This window comes from Panulirus ornatus, chromosome 32 (assembly GCF_036320965.1).
Source record: "Panulirus ornatus isolate Po-2019 chromosome 32, ASM3632096v1, whole genome shotgun sequence".
Taxonomy (NCBI): Eukaryota; Metazoa; Arthropoda; class Malacostraca; order Decapoda; family Palinuridae; genus Panulirus; species Panulirus ornatus.
Genome location: NC_092255.1, coordinates 11,838,758 through 11,863,317, shown reverse-complemented (window position 1 = coordinate 11,863,317; position 24,560 = coordinate 11,838,758). Strand labels below are relative to the sequence as shown.

Here is a 24,560-nt window from a genome sequence, read left to right as displayed (position 1 = left end):
TGAGAAACTGCAAAGGCTAGTGACTGAGTTTAGAAAAGTGTGTTAAAGGAGAAAGTTTAGCGTAAATGTGAATAACAGCAAGGTTAGTAGGTACAGTAGGGTTTAGATACAAGTCAGTTAGGATGTAAGATTGAATAGAGAAAAATTAGAGGATGTGAAGTATTTTAGATATCTGGGAGTGGACTTAGCATCGGATGGAACCATGGAAGCGGAAGTGAGTCACAGGGTGGGGGAGGGGGCGAAGGTTCTGGAAGCGATGAAGAATGTGTGGAAGGAGAGAACATTATCTCGCAGAGCAAAAATGGGTATGTTTGAAGGAATAGTGGTTCCTGCATGGTTGTGAGGCATGGGCTATATATAGGGTTGTACGGAAGAGGGTGGATGTGCTGGAAATGAAATGTTAGAGGACAATACGTGGTGTGAGGTGGCTTGACCGAGTAAGTAATGTAAGGGTAAGAGAGATGTGTGGAACTAGAAAGAGTATGTTTGAGAGAGCAGAAGAGGGTGTGCTGAAATGGTTTGGACATATGGAGAGAATGAGTGAGAAAAGATTGACACAGAGGGTATATGTGTCTGAGGTGAAGTGAACAAAGAGAAGCGGGAGACCAAATAGGAGGTGGTGGGATGGAGTGAAAACGTTTTTGAGCAATCGGGGCCTGAATGTACAGGAGAGTGAGAGGCATGCAATGAATAGAGGGATTTGAAACAATGTGGAGCGTTAGTGGGGTAGCGCAAGGAAACAGACGAAAGAATGGCCCAACCCACCCACATACACATGTATATACATACACGTCCTCACACGCACATATACATACCTATACATCTCAACGTATACATATATATACACACACAGATATATACATATATACACATGTACATAATTCATGCTGTCTGCCCTTATTCATTCCAGTCGCCATCCCGCCACACATGAAACGACAACCCCCTCCCCCCGCGTGTACGCACGAGAGGTAGCGCTAGGAAAAGACAACAAAAGCCACATTCGTTCACACTCAGTCTCTAACTGTCATGTATAATGCACCGAAACCACAGCTCCCTTTCCACATCCAGGCCCCACAAAATTTTCCATGGTTTACCCCAGACGCTTCACATGCTCTGGTTCAATCCATTGACAGGAAGTCGACCCCGGTATACCACATCGTTCCAATTCACTCTATTCCTTGCAAGCCTTTCACCCTCCTGCATGTTCAGGCCCCGATCGCTCAAAATCTTTTTCACTCCATCTTTTCACCTCCAATTTGGTCTCCCACTTCTCCTCGTTCCCTCCACCTCTGACACATATATCCTCTTTGTCAATCTTTCCTCACTCATTCTCTCCATGTGACCAAACCATTTCAATACACCCTCTTCTGCTCTCTCAACCACACTCTTTTTATTATTATAAATCTCTCTTAACCTTTAATTACATACTCGATCAAACCACCTCACACCACATATTGTCCTCAAACACCTCATTTCCAACATATCCACCCTCCTCTGAACAACCCTATCTATTGCTCACGCCTCCCAGTCATATAACATTGTTGGAAGCACTATCATATCAAACATACTTATTGTTGCTTTCCAAGATAATGTTCTCGCCTTCTACACATTCTTCAACGCTCCCAGAACTTTCGCTCCCTCCCCCACCCTGGGACTCACTTCCGCTTCCATGGTTCCATCCGCTGCCAAATCCACTCCCTGATATCTAAAACACTTCACTTCCTCCAGTTTTTCTCCATTCAAACTTACCTCCCAGTTGACGTGTCAGTCAACCCTACTGTACCTAGTAACCTTGCTCTTATTCCCATTTACTCTCAGCTTTCTTCTTTCACACACTTTACCAGACTCAGTCATCAGCTTCTGCAGTTTCTCACCCGAATCACCCACCAGCGTTGTGTCATCTACGAACAATAACTGACTCACTTTCCAAGCCCTCTCATCCACAACAGACTGCATACTTGCCCCTCTTTCCAAAACTCTTGCATTCACTTCCCAAACAATCCCATCCATAAACAAATTAAACAACCATGGAGATATCACGTACCCCTGCCACAAACCGACATTCACTGAGAACCAATCACTTTCCTCTCTTCCTACTCGTACACATGCCTTACATCCTCGATAAAAACTTTTCACTGTTTCCAGCAACTTGCCTCCCACACCATATAATCTTAATACCTTCTATAGAGCATCTCTATCAACTCTATCATATGCCTTCTCCAGATCTATAAATGCTACATACAAATCCATTTGTTTTTCTAAGTATTTCTCACATACATTCTTCAAAGCAAACACCTGATCCACAAATCCTCTACTACTTCTGAAACCAGGGAGCGGGGGCTAGAAACCCTCCTGTTCTTGTATTTTAACTTTATGAAACTGGAAACAGGAGTCACGCGGGGAGTGCTCATTCTCCTCGAAGGCTCAGATTGGGGTGTCTATATGTGTGTGGATGTAATCAAGATGAGAAAAACGGAGAGATAGGTAGTATGTTTGAGGAAAGGAATCTGGATTTTTCGGCTCTGAGTGAAACAAAGCTCAAGGCTAAAGGGGAAGAGTGGTTTGAGAATGTTTTGGGAGTAAAGTCAGGGGTTGGTGAGAGGACAAGAGCAAAGGAAGGAGTAGCAATACTTCTGAAACAGTTGTTGTGGGAGTATGTGATAGAGTGTAAGAAAGTAAACTCTAGATTGATATGGGGAAAATTGAAATGGATGGAAAGAGACGGGTGATTATTGGGGCGTATGCACCTTGGCATGAGAATAAAGATCATGAGAGGCAAATGTTTTGGGAGGAGCTGAGTGAGAGTGTTAGCAGTTTTGATGCACGAGACCAGGTTATGGTGATGGGTGATTTGAATGCAAAGGTGACTGATGTGGTAGTTGAGGGAATGATTGGTGTACATGTGGTGTTCAGTGTTGTAAATGGAAATGGTAAAGAGCTTGTAGATTTGTGTGCTGAAGAAGGACTGGTGATTGGAAATACCTGGTTTGAATAGAAAGATATACATAAGTATACGTATGTAAGTCGGAGAGGTGGCCAGAGAGCGTTATTGGATTATGTTAACTGATAGGCGCGCGAAAGAGAGACTTTTGGGTGTTAATGTGATGAGAGGTGCAAATGGAGGGATGTCTGATCATCATCATGAGGAGGCGAAGGTGAAGATTTGTAGAGGTTTTCAGAAAAGAAGAGAGGATGTTGGGGTGAGGAGAGTGGTGAGAGTAAGTGAACTTGGGAAGGAGACTTGTGTGAGGAAGTAGCAGGAGAGACTGAGTGCAGAATGGAAAAAGGTGAGAACAAAGGACGTAAAGGGAGTTGGGGAGGAATGGGATGTATTTAGGCAAGCAGTGATGGCTTGTGCAAAGATGCTTGTGACATGAGAAGTGTGGGAGGTGGGGAGATTAGAAAGAGCAGTGAGTGGTGGGATGAAGAAGTAAGATTATTAAGGAAAGAGAATAGAGAGGCATTTGGACGAGTTTTGCAGGGAAAAGTGCAAATGACTGGGAGATGTATAAAAGAAAGAGGCAGGAGGTCAAGAGAATGGTGCAAGAGGTGAAAAAGAGGGCAAATGAGAGTTGGGGTGAAAGAGTATCATTAAATCTTAGGGAGAATAAAAAGATGCTAACATCGGTGAAAGGGGCTAATGGGGAGGTGATAACGAGCAGTGGTGATGTGAGAAGGAGATGGAGTGAGTATTTTGAAGGTTTGTTGAATGTGTTAGATGATAAGAGTGGCAGATATAGGGTGTTTTGGTCGTGGCGGTGTGCGAAGTGAGAGGGCTAGGGAAAATGATCTGGTAAACAGAGAAGAGGCAGTAAAAGCTCTACGGAAGATGAAAGCTGGCAAGATAGTGGGTTTTGATGATACTGCAGGGAATTTATCGAAAAAGGTGGTGACTGTGTTGTTGACTGGTTGGTAAGGATATTCAATGTATGTATGACTCATGGTGAGGTGCCTGAGGATTGGCGGAATGTATACATAGTGCCATTGTACAAAGGCAAAGGGGATAAAGGTGAGTGCTCAAATTACAGAGGTATAAGTTTGTTGAGTATTCCTGGGAAATTATATGGGAGGGTATTGATTGAGAGGGTGAAGGTATGTACAGAGCATCAGATTAGGGAAGAGCAGTGTGGTTTCAGAAGTGGTAGAGGATGTGTGGATCAGGTGTTTGCTTTGAAGAATGTAAGAAATACTTATAAAAGCAAATGGATTTGTATGTAGCATTTATGGATCTGGAGAAGGCATATGATAGGGTTGATAGAGATGCTCTGTGGAAAGTATTAAGAATATATGGTGTGAGAGGCAAGTTGTTAGAAGCAGTGAAAAGTTTTTATCGAGGATGTAAGGCATGTGTACGTGTAGGAAGAGAGGAAAGTGATTGGTTCTCAGTAAATGTAGGTTTGCGGCAGGGGTGCGTGATTTCTCCATGGATGGGGTTGTTAGGGAGGTGAATGCAAGAGTTTTGGAGATAGGGGCAAGTATGAAGTCTGTTGTGGACGAGAGGGCTTGGGAAGTTAGTCAATTGTTGTTCGCTGATGATACATCGCTGGTGGCTGATTGGGGTGAGAAACTGCAGAAGCTAGGGACTGAGTTTGGTAAAGTGTGTGAAAGAAGAAAGCTGAGAGTAAATGTGAATAAGAGCAAGGGTATTAGGTACAGTAGAGTGGAGGGACAAGTCAATTGGGAGGTAAATTTGAATGGAGAAAAACTGGGGGAAATGAAGTGTTTTAGATATCTGGGAGTGGGTTTAGCAGCGGATGGAACCATGGAACCGAAGTGAGTAACAGGTTGGGGGAGGGGGCGAAAGTTCTGGGAGCGTTGAAAAATGTGTGGAAGGCTAGAACATCAATGATATCGGGAAGCAAAAATGAGTATGTTTGATGGAATAGTGGTTCCAACAATGTTATGTAGTTTCGAGGCGTGTGCTATAGATAGCGTTGTGCGGAGGAGGGTGGACGTGTTGGAAATCAGATATTTGAGGACAATATGTGGTGTTAGGTGGTTTGATCGAGTAAGTAATTAAAGGGTAAGAGAGATGTGTGGTAATAGAAAGAGTGTGGTTAAGAGAACAGAAGAGGGTGTATTGAAATGGTTTGGTTACATGGAGAGAATGAGTGAGGAAAGATTGACCAAGAGGATATATGTGTCAGAGGTGGAGGGAACGAGGAGTAGTGGGAGACCCTTTCAATCAATACCCTCCCATATGATTTCCCAGGAATACTCAACAAACTTATGCCTTTGTAGTTTGGACACTCACATTGATCCCCTTTGCCCCTTTACAATGCAACTATGCATGCTTTTTAACCAATCCTCAGGCACTTCACCTTGGTCGATACATACACTGAATATCCTTACCAACCAGTCAACAAGACACATTAACCCCCTTTTTTTAATAAATTCCACTGCAGTACCATCCAAACCCGCTGTCTTGCCGGATTTCATGTTCCGCAAAGCTTTCACTACCTTTTCTCTTTACCAAACCATTCTCCCTGACCCTCTCACTTCGTACACCACTCCGACCAAAACACCCTATCATCAAACACATTCAACAAACCTCCAAAATAATCACTCCATCTCCTTCTCACTTTATCACTGTCTGTTATTACTTCCCCACTTCCCCTTCACCGATGTACTCACTTGTTTTCCTGTCTTATGCACGTTATTTACCTCTTTCCAAAACATCTTTTTCTTCTTAGAATTTAATGATACTCGTTCACCTCAACTCTCATTTGACCTCTTTTTCAACTCTTGCACCTTTCTCTTGACCTGTTGCCGCTTCTTTTATGCAGCTCACATTCATTTGCACCACTTTCCTGCAAATATCGTCCGAACGCCTCTTACTTCCCTTTCATTAACAATCTTACTTCTTCATCCCAGCACTCACTACCCTTTCTAATCTGCCCACCGCCCACCTTTATCATACCACATGCATCTTTTGCACATGCCATCACTGCGTCCCTAAATACATTCCATTCCTTTCCCACTCCCCTTATGTCATTTTCTCTCACCTTTTGTTATTTTACACTCAATTTCTCCTGATACTTCCTCACACAAGTCGCCTTTCCAAGCTCACTTACTCGCAACACTCTCTTCTCTCAGCAAGCTTTCATTTTTTTCTGAAGCCTCTACAAATCTTCACCTTCGCCTCCACAAGATAGTGATCAGACATCCCTCCAACTACCCCTCTCAGCACATTAACATCCAAAAGTCTCTCTTTTACATGCCTATCAATTAACATGTAGTCCAATAGTTCCCTTAGACCATCTCTCCTACTCACATACGTATACTTATGCATATCTCTCTTTTTTAACCAGGTATTCACAGTCACCGGTCTTTTTTCAGCACACAAATCCACAAGCTCTTCACCATTCCCATTTACATCACTGATCACCCCATTTACACCAATCATACCCTGAACTGCCACATTACTCACCTTTGTATTTATATCACCCATCACTGTAACCCGGTGTCGTGCATCAAAGCTGCTAATACACTCACTCAACTGATCCCAAAACACTTGCCTCTCATGATCTTTCTTCTCATGCCCAGGTGCATAGGACCCAATAATCACACATCTTTCTCCATCCACTTTCAATCTATAGTTTACTTTCTTACACTCTATCACATACTCTCACAACTCCTGTTTCAGGAGTATTGCCACTCCTTCCTCAGCTCTTGTCCTCTCATCAACCCATGACTACTCCCAAGACTTTCCCAAACCACTCAGAGCCAAACCACCCAGGATCCTTTCCTCAAACATACTACCTATCCCTCCTTTCTTTTCATCTTGGATACATCCACACACGTTCAGATACCCCAACCGGAGCCTTCGAGTAGGAGAAGCACTTCTCCCTTGACTCCTTCTTCTGTTTCCCTTTTTAGAAATGTAAATACAAGGATGTGTGTGTGTGTGTGTGTGTGTATGTGTGTGTGTGTGTGTGTGTGTGTGGGGAGGGGGGGGGGGATTGAAGCCCCCAGCTCCCTCCCTCTTTAGTCGCAATTTAACTGCCTACGTATTTCCCGCGTAGAAGTTTTCAGAATAGAAGAGAGAATGTTGGGGTGAAGAGAGTGGTGAGAGTGAGTGAGCTTGGGGAGGAGACTTGTGTGAAGAAGTACCAGGAGAGACTGAGTACATAATGGGAAAAGGTAAGAACAAAGGACGTAAGGGGAGTGGGGGAGGAATGGGATGTATTTAGGGAAGCAGTGATGGCTTGCGCAAAAGATGCTTGTGGCATGAAAGTGTGGGAGATGGGCAGATTAGAAAGGGTAGTGAGTGGTGGGATGAAGAAGTAAGATTATTAGTGAAAGAGAAGAGAGGGGCATTGGGACGATTTTTGCAGGGAAATAATGCAAATGAGTGGGAGATGTATAAAAGAAAGAGGCAGTAGGTCAAGAGAAAGGTGCAAGAGGTGAAAAAGAGGGCAAATGAGAGTTGGGTGAGTGAGTATCATTAAATTTTAGGGAGAATAAAAAGTTGTTTTGGAAGGAGGTAAATAAAGTGCGTAAGACAAGGGAACAAATGGGAACTTCAGTGAAAGGTGCTAATGGGGAGTTGATAACAAGTAGTGGTGATGTGAGAAGAAGATGGAGTGAGTGTTTTGAAGGTTTGTTGAATGTGTTTGATGATAGAGTGGCAGATATAGGGTGTTTTGGTCGAGGTGGTGTGCAAAGTGAGAGGGTTAGGGAGAATGATTTGGTAAACAGAGGAGAGGTAGTAAAAGCTCTGCGGAAGATGAAAGCCGGCCAGGCAGCGGGTTTGGATGGTATTGCAGTGGAATTTATCAAAAAAGGGGATGACTGTATTATTCACTGGTTGGTGAGGTTATTTGATGTATGCTTGCATAGTGCCATTGTACAAAGGCAAAGGGGATAAATGTGAGTGCTCAAATTACAGAGGTATAAGTTTGTTGAGTATTCCTGGGAAATTAAATGGGAGGGAATTGATTGAGAGGGCGAAGGCATGTACAGAGCATCAGATTGGAGGAGAGCAGTGTGGTTTCAGAAGTGGTAGAGGATGTGTGGATCAGGTGTTTGCTTTGAAGAATGTGTGTGAGAAATACTTATAAAAGCAAATGAATTTTTATGTAGCATTTATGGATCTGGAGAAGACATATGATAGAGTTGATAGAGATGCTCTGTGGAAGGTATTAAGTATATATGGTGTGGGAGGCAAGGTGTTAGAAGCCGTGAAAAGTTTTTATCGAGGATGCAAAGCATGTGTACCTGTAGGAAGAGAGAAAAGTGATTGGTTCTCAATGAATGTAGGTTTGCGGCAGGGGTGCGTGATGTCTCCATGGTTGTTTGATTTGTTTATGGATGGGGTTGTTAGGGAGGTGAATGCAAGAGTTTTGGAAAGAGGGGCAAATATGCAGTCTGTTGTGGATGAGAGAGCTTGGGAAGTGAGTCAGTTGTTGTTCGCTGATGATACAGCGCTGGTGGCTGATTCGTGTGGGAAACTACAGAAGCTGGTGATTGAGTTTGGTAAAGTGTGTGAAAGAAGAAATCTGAGAGTAAACGTGAACAAGAGCAAGGTTATTAGGTACAGTAGGGTTGGGGGACAAGTCAAGTGAGAGGTAAATTTGAATGGAGAAAAACTGGAGGAAGTGAAGTGTTTCAGATATCTGGGAGTGGATTTGGCAGCGGATGGAACCATGGAAGCGGAAGTGAATCATAGGGTGGGGGAGGGGGCGAAAGTTCAGGGAGCGTTGAAGAATGTGTGGAAGTCGAGAACATTATTTCAGAAAGCAAAAATGGGTGTGTTTGAAGGAATAGTGGTTCCAAGAATGTTATATGGTTGCGATGCGTGGGCTATAGATAGAGTTGTGCGGAGGGTGGATGTGCTGGAAATGAGATGTTTGAGGACAATATGTGGTGTAAGGTGGTTTGATCGAGTAAGTAATGATAGGGTAAGAGAGATGTGTGGTAATGAAAAGAGTGTGGTTGAGAGAGCAGAAGAGGGTGTATTGAAATGGTTTGGTCACAAGGAGAGAATGAGTGAGGAAAGATTGACCAAGAGGATATATGTGTCAGAGTGGAGGGAACGAGGAGAAGTGGGAGACCAAATTGGAGGTGGAAAGATGGAGTGAAAAAAATTTTGAGTGATCGGGGCCTGAAGATGCAGGGGAGTGAAATGAGTGCAAGGAATAAAGTGAATTGGAACGATGTGGTACACCGGGGTCGACGTGCTGTCAATGGATTGAACCAGAGCATGTGAAGCGTTTGGGGTAAACCATGGAAAGTTCTATGGGGCCTGGATGTGGAAAGGGAGCTGTGGTTTCAGTGCATTATACATGACAGCTAAAGACTGAGTGTGAACGAATGTGGCCTTTGTTGTCTTTTCCTAGTGCTACCTCGCGCACATGAGGGGAAGGGGTTGTTATTTCATGTGTGGCGGTGTGGCGATGGGAATGAATAAAGGCAGACCGTATGAATTATGTACATGTGTATATATGTATATGTCTGTGTGTGTATATATATGTATACGTTGAGATGTATAGGTATGTATATTTGCGTGTGTGGACGTGTATGTATATACATGTGTATGTGGGTGGGTTGGGCCATTCTCTCGTCTGTTTTCTTGCGCTACGTCGCTAACGCGGGAGACAGCGACAAAGTAAAATAAATACAATATATATATATATATATATATATATATATATATATATATATATATATATATATATATATATATATATATTTTTTTTTTTTTTTTTTTTCTTTTTAACTATTCGCCATTTCCCGCGTTAGCGAGGTAGCGTTAAGAACAGAGGAATGGGCCTTCGAGGGAATATCCTTACCTGGCCCCGTTCTCTGTTCCTTTTGTCGCTGTCTCTCGCGTTAGCGATGTAGCGCAAGGAAACAGAGGAAAGAATGGCCCAACCCACCCACATACGCATGTATATACATACACGTCCACAAACGCAAATATACAAACCTATACATCTCAATGTACACATATATATATACACACACAGACATATACATATATACACATGTACATAATTCATACTGTCTGCCTTTGTTTATTCCCATCGCCACCTCGCCACACATGGAATAACAACCCCCTACCCCCTCATGTGTGCGAGGTCGCGATAGGAAAGACAACAAAGGCCACATTCGTTCACACTCAGTCTCTAGCTGTCATGTAATAATGCACCGAAACCACAGCTCCCTTTCCAGATCCAGGCCCCACAGAATTTTCCATGGTACCCCGGACGCTTCACATGCCCTGGTTCAATCCATTGACAGCACGTCGACCCCGGTATACCACATCGTTCCAAATCACTCTATTCATTGCACGCCTTTCACCCTCCTGCATGTTCAGGCCCCGATCACTCAAAATCTTTCTCACTCCATCCTTCCACCTCCAATTTGGTCTACCACTTCTCCTCGTTCCCTCCACATCTGACACATATATCCTCTTGGTCAATTTTTCCTCACTCATTCTCTCTATGTGACCAAACCATTTGAAAACACCCTCTTCTGCTCTCTCAATCACACTCTTTTTATTTCCACACATCTCTCTTACCCTTACATTACTTACTCGATCAAACCACCTCACACCACATATTGTCCTCAAACATCTCATTTCCAGCACATCCACCCTCCTGCGCACAACTCTATCCATAGCCCACGCCTCGCAGCCATACAACATTGTTGGAACCACTATTCCTTCAAGTACCCATTTTTGCTTTCCGAGATAACGTTCTCGACTTCCACACATTCTTCAAGGCTCCCAGAATTTTCGCCACCTCTCCCACCCTATGATTCACTTCCGCTTCCATGGCTCCATCCGCTGCCAGATCCACTCCCAGGTATCTAAAACACTTTACTTCCTCCAGTTTTTCTCCATTCAAACTTATCTCCCAATATATATATATATATATATATATATATATATATATATATATATATATATATATTTCTTTTTTTTTTGCTTTGTCGCTGTCTCCTGCGTTTGCGAGGCAGCGCAAGGAAACAGACGAAAGAAATGGCCCAACCCACCCCCATACACAATGTATATACATACACGTCCACACACGCAAATATACATACCTATACATCTCAATGTACACATATATATACACACACAGACACATACATATATACCCATGCACACAATTCACACTGTCTGCCTTTATTCATTCCCATCGCCACCTCGCCACACATGGAATACCATCCCCCTCCCCCCTCATGTGTACGAGGTAGCACTAGGAAAAAACAACAAAGGCCCTATTCGTTCACACTCAGTCTCTAGCTGTCATGCAATAATGCCCGAAACCACAGCTCCCCTTCCACTTCCAGGCCTCACACAACTTTCCATGGTTTACCCCAGGCGCTTCACATGCCCTGATTCAATCCACTGACAGCACGTCAACCCCGGTATACCACATCGATCCAGTTCACTCTATTCCTTGCCCTCCTTTCAACCTCCTGCATGTTCAGGCCCCGATCACACAAAATCTCTTTCACTCCATCTTTCCACCTCCAATTTGGTCTCCCACTTCTCCTCGTTCCCTACACCTCCGACACATATATCCTCTTGGTCAATCTTTCCTCACTCATTCTCTCCATGTGCCCAAACCATTTCAAAACACCCTCTTCTGCTCTCTCTACCACGCTCTTTTTATTTCCACACATCTCTCTTACCCTTACATTACTTACTCGATCAAACCACCTCACACCACACATTGTCCTCAAACATCTCATTTCCAGCACATCCACCCTCCTGCGCACAACTTTATCCATAGCCCACGCCTCACAACCATACAACATTGCTGGAACCACTATTCCTTCAAGTACCCATTTTTGCTTTCCGAGATAACGTTCTCGACTTCCACACATTCTTCAAGGCTCCCAGAATTTTCGCCCCTCTCCCACCCTATGATTCACTTCCGCTTCCATGGCTCCATCCGCTGCCAGATCCACTCCCAGGTATCTAAAACACTTTACTTCCTCCAGTTTTTCTCCATTCAAACTTATCTCCCAATATATATATATATATATATATATATATATATATATATATATATATATATATATTTCTTTTTTTTTTTTGCTTTGTCGCTGTCTCCTGCGTTTGCGAGGCAGCGCAAGGAAACAGACGAAAGAAATGGCCCAACCCACCCCCATACACAATGTATATACATACACGTCCACACACGCAAATATACATACCTATACATCTCAATGTACACATATATATACACACACAGACACATACATATATACCCATGCACACAATTCACACTGTCTGCCTTTATTCATTCCCATCGCCACCTCGCCACACATGGAATACCATCCCCCTCCCCCCTCATGTGTACGAGGTAGCACTAGGAAAAGACAACAAAGGCCCCATTCGTTCACACTCAGTCTCTAGCTGTCATGCAATAATGCCCGAAACCACAGCTCCCCTTCCACATCCAGGCCTCACACAACTTTCCATGGTTTACCCCAGGCGCTTCACATGCCCTGATTCAATCCACTGACAGCACGTCAACCCCGGTATACCACATCGATCCAGTTCACTCTATTCCTTGCCCTCCTTTCACCCTCCTGCATGTTCAGGCCCCGATCACACAAAATCGCTTTCACTCCATCTTTCCACCTCCAATTTGGTCTCCCACTTCTCCTCGTTCCCTCCACCTCCGACACATATATCCTCTTGGTCAATCTTTCCTCACTCATTCTCTCCATGTGCCCAAACCATTTCAAAACACCCTCTTCTGCTCTCTCTACCACGCTCTTTTTATTTCCACACATCTCTCTTACCCTTACATTACTTACTCGATCAAACCACCTCACACCACACATTGTCCTCAAACATCTCATTTCCAGCACATCCACCCTCCTGCGCACAACTTTATCCATAGCCCACGCCTCGCAACCATACAACATTGCTGGAACCACTATTCCTTCAAACATACCCATTTTTGCTTTCGGAGATAATGTTCTCTACTTCCACACATTCTTCAAGGCTCCCAGGATTTTCGACCCCTCCCCCACCGTATGATTCACTTCCGCTTCCATGGTTCCATCCGCTGCCAGATCCACTCCCAGATATCTAAAACACTTTATTTCCTCCAGTTTTTCTCCATTCAAACTTACCTCCCAATTGACTTGACCCTCAACCCTACTGTACCTAATAACCTTGCTGTTATTCACATTTACTCTTAACTTTCTTCTTTCACACACTTTACCAATCTCAGTCACCAGCTTCTGCAGTTTCTCACATGAATCAGCCACCAGCGCTGTATCATCAGCGAACAACAACTGACTCACTTCCCAAGCTCTCTCATCCCCAACAGACTTCATACTTGCCCCTCTTTCCAAAACTCTTGCATTCACCTCCCTAACAACCCCATCCATAAACAAATTAAACAACCATGGAGACATCACACACCCCTGCCGCAAACCTACATTTACTGAGAACCAATCACTTTCCTCTCTTCCTACACGTACACATGCCTTACATCCTCGATAAAAACTTTTCACTGCTTCTAACAACTTGCCTCCCACACCATATATTCTTAATACCTTCCACAGAGCATCTCTATCAACTCTATCATATGCCTTCTCCAGATCCATAAGTGCTACATAAAAATCCATTTGCTTTTCTAAGTATTTCTCACATACATTCTTCAAAGCAAACACCTGATCCACACATCCTCTACCACTTCTGAAACCACACTGCTCTTCCTCAATCTGATGCTCTGTACATGCCTTCGCCCTCTCAGTCAATACCCTCCCATATAATTTACCAGGAATACTCAACAAACTTATACCTCTGTAATTTGAGCACTCACTCTTATCCCCTTTGCCTTTGTACAATGGCACTATGCACGCATTTCGCCAATCCTCAGGCACCTCACCATGAGTCATACATACATTAAATAACCTTACCAACCAGTCAACAATACAGTCACCCCCTTTTTTAATAGATTCCACTGCAATACCATCCAAACCTGCTGCCTTGCCGGCTTTCATCTTCCGCAAAGCTTTTACTACCTCTTCTCTATTTACCAAATCATTTTCCCTAACCCTCTCACTTTGCACACCACCTCGACCAAAACACCCTATATCTGCCACTCTATCATCAAACACATTCAACAAACCTTCAAAATACTCACTCCATCTCCTTCTCACATCACCACTTCTTATTATTACCTCCCCATTTGCGCCCTTCACTTTACGCACTTTATTTACCTCCTTCCAGAACATCTTTTTATTCTCCCTAAAATCTAATGATACTCTCTCACCCCAACTCTCATTTGCCCTCTTTTTCACCTCTTGCACCTTTCTCTTGACCTCCTGTCTCTTTCTTTTATACATCTCCCACTCAATTGCATTTTTTCCCTGCGAAAATCGTCCAAATGCCTCTCTCTTCTCTTTCACTAATAATCTTACTTCTTCATCCAACCACTCACTACCCAATCTAATCAACCCACCTCCCACTCTTCTCATGCCACAAGCATCTTTTGCGCAATCCATCACTGATTCCCTAAATACATCCCATTCCTCCCCCACTCCCCTTACTTCCATTGTTCTCACCTTTTTCCATTCTGTACTCAGTCTCTCCTGGTACTTCCTCACACAAGTCTCCTTCCCAAGCTCACTTACTCTCACCACCCTCTTCACCGCAACATTCACTTTTCTTTTCTGAAAACCCATACAAATCTTCACCTTAGCCTCCACAAGATAATTATCAGACATCCCTCCAGTTGCATCTCTCAGCACATTAACATCCAAAAGTCTCTCTTTCGCGCGCCTGTCAATTAACACGTAATCCAATAACGCTCTCTGGCCATCTCTCCTACTTACATACGTATACTTATGTATTTCTCGCTTTTTAAACCAGGTATTCCCAATCACCAGTCCTTTTTCAGCACATAAATCTACAAGCTCTTCACCATTTCCATTTACAACACTGAACACCCCATGTATACCAATTATTCCCTCAACTGCCACATTACTCCCTTTTGCATTCAAATCACCCATCACTGTAACCCGGTCTCGTGCATCAGAACCACTAACACACTCATTCAGCTGCTCCCAAAACACTTGCCTCTCATGATCTTTCTTCTCATGCCCAGGTGCATATGCACCAATAATCACCCATCTCTCTCCATCAACTTTCAGTTTTACCCATATTAATCGAGAATTTACTTTCTTACATTCTATCACATACTCCCACAACTCCTGTTTCAGGAGTAGTGCTACTCCTTCCCTTGCTCTTGTCCTCTCACTAACCCTGACTCTACTCCCAAGACATTCCCAAACCACGCTTCCCCTTTACCCTTGAGCTTCGTTTCACTCAGAGCCAAAACATACAGGTTCCTTTCCTCAAACATACTACCTATCTCTCCTTTTTTCACATCTTGGTTACATCCACACACATTTAGACACCTCAGTCTGAGCCTTCGAGGAGGATGAGCACTCCCCGCGTGACTCCTTCTTCTGTTTCCCATTTTAGAAAGTTAAAAATACAAGAAGGGGAGGATTTCTGGCCCCCCGCTCCCGTCCCCTCTAGTCGCCTTGTACGACACGCGAGGAATGCGTGGGAAGTATTCTTTCACCCCTATCCCCAGGGATAATATATATATATATATATATATATATATATATATATATATATATATATATATATATATATATATATATATATATATATATACATATATATATATATATATATATATATATATATATATATATATATATATATATATATATATATATATATATATATATATATATATATATATATATATATATATATAATATATATACACACATACATACGCACATATACACACATACACACATACATATATATATACATATGAAAAATGTAAGAAATAATTTAGAAAACTGAAACTTCTAGCTTGAAATGAAATGAAAAATGAATGTCACATAATGGTTCAACCTCTGGGTATGGAAAAGGGAAATGTATGATTTATTTACACAAACGTCAATAGTAGTTTTCATCAATTTAACCACTGTATCATACTGCCTTGTCCACTTCTCTTATCATGAAACAGGAATATTGGCTTATGATGTTTCTCAATTGTCTTCACTACACAAAGTACAACCATATCTTGGATACATGAGGGTAGGTAGTTGGTCAGCCTTGACAGACCAAAAATCTTTATATATACATATATATATATATATATATATATATATATATATATATATATATATATATATATATATATATATATATATATATATATATATATATATATATATACATATATATATATATATATATATATATATATATATATATATATATATATATATATATGTATATATATATATATATATATATATATATATATATATATATATATATATATATATATATATATATATATATATATATATATATATATATATATATATATATATATATATATATATATATATATATATATATATATATATATACTTAATGAAAATTCTGAAATCGGATTCGATAATCTGCTTTTTGTACAAAGTAAAAACTTGCTCTGTTGAGAAACTGTCTCTACAGTTACAGCCAGACAGTGTCTCCACGCTAATGTTGTCCTTCTCCCTTGGTGCACCAGGCGGGTATGACTTCCGAGATGGAGAGCGTGTTGCTTGGGAAGCCAACGGAACCCACAGCACTGTGAGTTGATCCTGGCGGTCCGCACTACCCAGTAACTTCCCGATGTGTGTAGACGCATCATCTTTGTAGCGTTACAGTTCATTCAAAGTTATTTCTGAAATCTGATATTCCTCAACGCCACCTCTGTGTTTACCATTATGCTTTAGGGCTTATGATCACTGTGCCAATAAACTTGACACCTGAGAACTATTTCTATAATCGTCACGTGTATGTCCGACCCTGGCCCTTGCTTTTGTCTCCTTAAAAATGGCAAGACTTGCTACATATAAAGCAAGGACTTCAAATATCACAGGGAAGTGCACTGGATTGACTACCTGCTCACTGGGCCTTATTGTGGTCATGGTAGGAAGAGAATGTTCTTACTGTGAGGAGAATGAAACCTCCAGTGTCTCCGTCGTTGCTTCTCATATTCTAATCACCGTCCATATAACATATCATTACTTCACGACTCTCAGATCACTTAGTACTGAATAGGGGAGGTATCTTATATCCACGCTGCTGAATTCCTTCGTTTTTTTCCCCCCATGACTTTTCACTCTCATCTTTTTTGAGATACTACGACCACGTCAATCTCTTTAACTCATGACTGTGTCTTCCCAGGACCTGTTCGCAGATCGAGCTGTGGAGGTGATAGAGGAACAACAAGGTAAAGAAGCACCTTTCTACCTTTACCTGGCATTCCAGAACGTCCACACGCCTTTAGAGGTGAGTCACGTGACTATCATTAAGATTTGAATACACACAAGATATATATAGAAATGTGAATATACTAATCAATGTTTAGACTCAATCTTCCATGTTAAGAAACTGACAAACCTGCAGTTTTGTTTTAAAGCATCTCAATTCTTAGGAAGTCAGAGTTATCAAAGGCAACGAAAACACCTTTGAATTTTTCTTCTTTTGCAAGTCGTGTTCTGTTGCAAGCTCTGGGATATTCCTGAAAACAAGAAATATGTAGACTCTTCCGCTACTGATAACATATACACAGTGTTCAGGCGAAGTAAACTCATGCATGTATACTTCGGTTTCGGCAGACACTAACACAGATGACGTCCACACAACGAAGGCGGAACTTCATAAGTAACAACCAGGCGGGTCTGGTCATGATGCAGCGTACACCGTAGCCAGCACAATGGCAGGGAAATATTTAGCAAACTGTTCGCATTCAGCCCAACTAAAATGTGCTTCTCAAGCCAGGTCGCCCAACCTGTACATTTCTGACAGTTGAGAGCAAAACCGCGCATCACAAAGACGCACGATCCGAAATGCCGCCTGTCCGTCATCATCAACAACAGCAGACAATTACTGAGTCACGATCTAGACCACAGCGATTAAAACTCTGGCGAAGATCACGTGGATCTTTAATCATCAAGTTCATAAGCACAAAATCCAGTCTGACGTCAAGGTTTACCCATTGGCCCTGAAGGTGTGCAACCTGTCTCTTAAACAGTCACGAAATTTGACCTAAAGGATTTTCTCCTGAAATGATTTTATGACTACAATGCAGCTGAGCAACACACATTAAAAACCGCTCTCAATCAGAGCGCAAGATATATTCCATGTGCTTAGGGCCCAGACACACATGGAAGCAACTCTCAGAAAGGCTGCATGAGTGTGTGAACTGTGACGACCATCACCTCGCCACAGCTACGCAGTGTAAGGTAAGACGGTCGTGCATAGAAACATAGGTGATACAGATGAACCCTGACAAAGTGCACCCGAATAGCCAATACTCCAAAGTCCTACATACGCAGGAAATCTCCGTAATGACATGCAATATACGGAAATCAAACTAAACGCTCTGATAGCATACACACGATAGATGCCCAAATAAGCTCAGGCAGCCATGAAAACATGTTGGTCATGAAGTTACCGAAAATGAGCGTCTCGCTGCTGTACAGTGATTCGTTATGTTTCTGTAGTGTTCTCAGTCTAACTCCGCTGGGATAGTTGGTGGTCTATACTTAACATTTAGTTCGGTCCTCACGTCCGGCTGATTTATTCTCACGTATTAATTCGGGATGCAGTAACGTTACTTAACTCCACCTGGACAGGAGTGATAGGATTTCACAGAGCATAACATACCCACATTTCCCGTCTATTCTGATTCTTTTTTTACTTATTTCAAGTGTATTTAAGCTGAGCTCAGCTCCAAAGGTCTCTAGTATGACACTCAACGAAGGTCTCAGTCACAGCATCAATGACTGTGAACTCATATGTAGGGATAAGTTCTAATTCATCAATCGTACGTCATTAACTTTCTTATGCTGAGAGATTATACCTTCAGATTTCCATATACTTATGAGATTAATGGATTTTCGTTGTTCTGAAGCTTGGTGTTTGGTTTAATGATAACTTGGTATGACTTTCCATCGTTATGTCTTCTATTACCCAGACGTACCTAACCCGGCTTGTGGTATACTCTGTTGGAAATGTTATCAGCCTTATCATTCAACGAGTCTATAGAGATCCAGACATTGGTGAGAGATAACTCGCTTATAGCGCGATGAAAGGAATCTCATCAAAGCCAAGAACTTGGACTATTAGAAAAATGTCAGTGGTATTGATACATTTTTTAAAAAATATATCAGACATAACTCACAAGTAAGGCAGGACATTTACTGAAGAGCTGATATTGACCAAATTATTCCTAAGGTAAAGACAAAGTGCAGTCATTATTGTAGGCTGAAATGGCGGAAAGAAGGGCACGATTGGTTCACTCCCAAACCTCTTCCTCTTTCCGTCATTTCAGCCCACAATAATGAACACACTTTGTCTTTACCTCGAAGTAATTTGATTGACCTCAGCTCCCGGCCACAGCTTTGTAATCCAAATTTCATTTGTTTGCTTCAACCTGTTTGCTTCAAAAGTAGTTGCAGACCTTCCGGCTTGTCTTTACGTGAAGAGACTTTGCTTCAAGATCACTCACAAGAAATGAAACTATTCTAGTGTTGTGACAAGTTCTCCTCTCGTACATAGGATGGTGCAACTAACACACCTTTCCCGAACAACTATGAATGACTCATGCTCACAAATCTGTGAATAAGAATCTTTGTTTGGTTTTCCTAACTGCACCTTACCACTCTTACCCGCAGTCCTTCTCAAAACCTCCATTTTTCCACTCACTCCTGTTTTCAGCCTTCAATATTCACAGCACACATATACCTGGACGACCTAAATTAGTTACCTGTTCCCTGGAATATATTACACCACAAGGGAAGCAGGCGTTGTGAACAGTGAACTGAGAAACAAAAATGAAATCGAAAATATGTAAACTTAATTTGCCCATAATATAAAACATGCAACAGAGTGATAGTAACATGGACACAAGAGAACAGCGGACGTCAAGACTGGATGCAAAGGGAGAGACAGATAGACAGATAAGGAGGTAGATAAAGTCATCATTATAACATCCATCCACTCAAGAAGTGAAAAAAACTAAACGCAGACTCCCAGGGCTGGACATATGCTCTGTACCAACACTCTAAAGACCTCCAGCAGACCTTGGTAAAAACAAAGACAAGAGAACAAAATAATCTGCGCTGGGAAAAATGTGATCAAGCACAGAAATATTTTGACCCAAGAACATTCTAGCAAGGAGTCAGGCGCTCACGAGGGTATGCCAGGGGGTCGCAAAAAGACCCCGTCACACTACTTACACAGCGCAAGCCGAATAATAAGTGTGATCGCGCCTCCCGAAACCTTAGCTTCGTTGAGTGGTGATCCAGTTTAAGCCACTCAGCAGCTGAGAGTCGAGGGTTGTCCAAGCTTTACTTACTAGTCTAGCTGACCGCGGTCCTCTGCTACCTACGGGCGGCAGTGCTATGTAAACCCTTCCGGGACGTCTACCGTTGTCACGGGTTTTCGTTGCGTGGCACCCGTTACGCTAGAACAAAGTCCCTCGGGAACAGCGTACCAGCTACTATTGGTAAGTCGGGTGCCAACAAAGCCAAAGGGAAGCGGCTGATGACTGCTCTCCCACAGTGTGGGCCCACCTTTCCCAGCTTTCGGGGGCGTAAGGTCCATGGAAGGCAGGCACATGCTAACTCTTTTCACCAGGACAATGTCGGTCGCTGAGCTTGGAAATCGATGATAAGCGCCAAACTTGGTACGTCAACAAAAAGTAGAACGTTCCAAGTCTCGGGTAACGCTATCGGCTCCATGGAAGCTGAGGACGATTATAAGTACCTTGGTGTCCTCGTTGGGGCAGGGGGTAGGCGAAAATCCTACAGGTGCCATGCTAGAAGAGGGGCTAGCCAACACCACCAGGCCCCCCTCCCCTAATATCTCACAAGAGTAATAAATCCTCATGGACCACCTCGTACCCAAGCTAATGCCTCGCCTAGTGCTGGGGGAGGCTTATGATACGCAGTTAGCGAGTATGGATAGGCAGGTGAAAGTTGCGGCTCACCTTTGGCTCTGCTTACCCCATGACGCGCCCTGCGCATTGTTCCACTCAGCGGCAGGGGAAGGTCGTCCTAGGATTCCTGATTTTGTCTCGACCGTCCGGCGAAATATACTAGCCAGGTTCGAGATGTTGCTCACCTCGTCTGACCCGGTGATTCAGGCGGCGGTCCAAGAACCTATATCAAGGCCATCAGAGTGTGGTCAGGAACACTCCCCACTCCCGACAAAGCTAAAAGGAGCCGACCCGATTTCTCCGGCCTCTGTGACACTTGTCACAAGCTCGGTACGATTGGGCATGTCGCTCACGTATGCCAACGTATCCATAGGGGCAGGGTGAAGAGGTAAGACACTATCAATGCCTTTTTAGCCAGGAAGGTTGAGGCAAAAGTTACGAGGTCATCTTAGCCTCGTATTCCTACCGCAGGGTCCTTCCGGAGACCGGACATCGTGGCTCCTAGAGGGTCGGAGACTTGCATTATAGACACGCAAGTCTCAGGAGTTTGTTATGCTTCACATCAGCATAAGTGCAGCTGTAACGGCACCCCGGGCGTACAGGACTTAACTGACAAAGACATCGTGCGCGTGACATCTGTTACACTAAATAGGCGACTCGTATGGTGTCAAGAGTGGAAGTGCTCTCAGAGGGTTAGGACTTTCATACCGGGACCTCAAGGTGTGCTCTGTGAAAGCCCTAACCTGGACCCATGCCCTTTACAAGTTCTAATGGGTAAGGTAAGATACTCAACCACTTTTCATACTGCCCATGTCTCTTCTGCCTTTGCTATCTGCAGGCCTACCTATTGTCTCTCTCTTGCTGATCTACACACCTTTGGCTGACAACCTCTTCTTTCACCATCTACACTTGTGAATACCTCCTTACCCTTTAACTGGCTGCACACGGTAGTGGGCTTCAGCACTGTTACTAACTACTGGAAATAGTTTTAAAAAATAACAAGAACAATACTGATGATGATGATGATGATGATGATGATGATGATGATGATGATGATGATGATGATGATGATGAGGGTATGGCAACAGAATTCACGAGCACATGAAAAACAGCGTTCAAGATTACGTCTGAGAAAACAGAAACTGTAACCAAGATCACAAAAAAGTTATAACGGACTCGGAAGAGAAAGAAATCATCCCACACCAAACCACAGACTCATTTCGACTTTCCCATAGGAACTTCGAACAGCCATCTAGAAAACCAAGAACTCAGCTTCGGGAAAAAGTTATAGATAATCTGCAAATCAGCAAGCTGCCTCCATAATGACGTCAATACCTTCTCAGTATCTACTGTACTATCCCAAGCACAGGATACTTTCCCTAAGGCTCAATGAAGGCAGATGACATCAAAACCAGAAATACGAAAAACAGATCCGAAGAACTACCACCCCTTATCCATCCTAGAAGACCAAGGAAACAATAACTTCTATAGCCCTAACCAATACGGCTTCCAGAGGGTAACAAGCACCACCTCAGCAATTGAGATTGCAGCATAAGAAATTGTTCTTTCCAGAGGACAAGGAACACATTGTACATTATTCAAAGAGACATAAGCAAGGCCTTTGGCAGAGTGGACTAATCACTCACAGTGCAAACTATCATAACCAGCTACGAGTGTGTAGCTTTCTAAGCCAACGTATCGCAATCATCATATACTCTGCGACGTCATCCAAATTCCCCCTCCCAAGCTGCCAAGCGGGGATGCCACAAGGAAGCGCCCTACCACCAACACTATTCATAACTTACACAGCTGACATTCCTCCACTTGATGGTGCCATGAGAATGGACCTCCATGCCGACGGAGCCACTCAAATTGCAGTCTCGAACAACTCACTCCCAGAACATACCCGTCTAAGTCGTAGGCAACCACAGTAATATCCGCAAAGGACTGGAAAAGAAAAACAAACATCAACCAACTTACTGGAGACACTGGAAAGAATAAAACAAAGCGACGTAATCATAGAAGGAAGCACACGCTCGCTGCAGAATCCTGGGTCTCCTATCAACATGTAGGGGTTTGATGATAGATCATATCAACAAGAGATCCGTACAAGGAAAAGCGGCCCTGACTAGTATGTAGAGATTCTGGCTCCTGACAGAAACCAAAAATTACACCTGGTCAAAGCCATGGTAATACTTCTCCAAACTTAATCCTCCTACACCAACGTTCCTTGCCTCCAAATTACGCATGCTGAAGTTACAGAGGATCAAGACAAAGTTTTACAGATGAGAGATACCTCAACAGCACCACTGAACAGCACAAGCGATTAAAGATTAAACCAGTCGGTTCATGCCTTTAAGAAGCAGTCCCAAAACGTATGCCAGAGACGAAGACAACGATGATACAAATTACAGACAATTCAGAGATCTCGACAGCAGTACAAACATGGAACACCTTTGGTTCCCTCGAAACTGTGGAGCACTTGGAGAGGTTCCAGTCAATGCATCGATGTACACAACGACTATTGCTCAGCGTTGCTTTGTTAATCTCCTTTTAAGAACCAAAAGATAAATATAAATACATACCCCCCCCCCCCTCCAAGCGTGTCAAGAACATTCTTGTAGATGATCATCCACATGCCTCAAAATGTTACAGTATACACATCACAGTCTTCTCTCTCATTTCAAACTAACCCTTCCCATGTCCCACCTCTTCTTTCACCATCCTACTAGAGAGAGAGAGAGAGAGAGAGAGAGAGAGAGAGAGAGAGAGAGAGAGAGAGAGAGAGAGAGAGAGAGAGAGAGAGAGAGAGAGAGAGAGCCAAGGGAATCAAGTGGCTGAGTAGTTACTCCAACAATAATGGTCATGTCCTCATCATACAATCCGTCCAATATCGCCACGATACAAAATCTGAAAAATGATAAAAAGAAGAAATAAAAAGTAGATCAGAATGTACAGAGAGGAAGGAACAATAAGGAAATGAAAAAGGAAAGAAAAAAAATTCTGTCGAGTAACTTCCCTTCCACAGAAACTTGAAAATATTTTAGTGAAGAAAAAGATTTTTTGAAATCATGTAGAGTGAAAGGTTAAGTGAGGCAAGATACAGAAATCTGCAGAGGATCAGCCAAGAGAAGATTCCTTAAGGTGAAAATGTTTTCTTTTTCAGTGTGAATTGGTATTTCTAGATCCATGATCACAATGGGGAAAGAAAACATTTATTCTGAAATACGACAGTCGGACGAGGAAGGTAGGGACACATAAGCAAGTCATGAAGACTGAAATACAACAGATTTTTTTTTTTTTGTTCCTATCTGCCGTCATTTTCTATTCTATATCATTTATATTTTTGATTTTTAACCACCCAATACTGTATTTTGTTCTAGAGAAGGAATAAGAATTAGTACTCTACAGGCGTCAAAACACACCATAATGCTGCCTCGCAGGAGCGTACATGAGGAGGAACAGTCACGATCGTTAGGAATCTAAGTGCAGTAAGACCGTCTGATATCCGTTACTCAACACAGATGCCTGAGGAGTACCTGGACGAGC

General features: G+C 42.7%; 1 protein-coding gene across 2 annotated transcripts in view; it reads left to right on the top strand.

Moving 5' to 3' along the window:
* Positions 1–24,560, top strand: part of LOC139759047 (arylsulfatase B-like) — a 143,887-nt gene that overhangs the window by 66,812 nt on the left and 52,515 nt on the right. For both annotated transcript variants that reach the window (XM_071680953.1, XM_071680954.1), the window contains exons 6-7: positions 16,590–16,651; positions 17,252–17,356. In XM_071680953.1, coding sequence (XP_071537054.1) covers positions 16,590–16,651; positions 17,252–17,356 — 167 coding nt within the window. The remainder of the gene's footprint in view (positions 1–16,589; positions 16,652–17,251; positions 17,357–24,560) is intronic.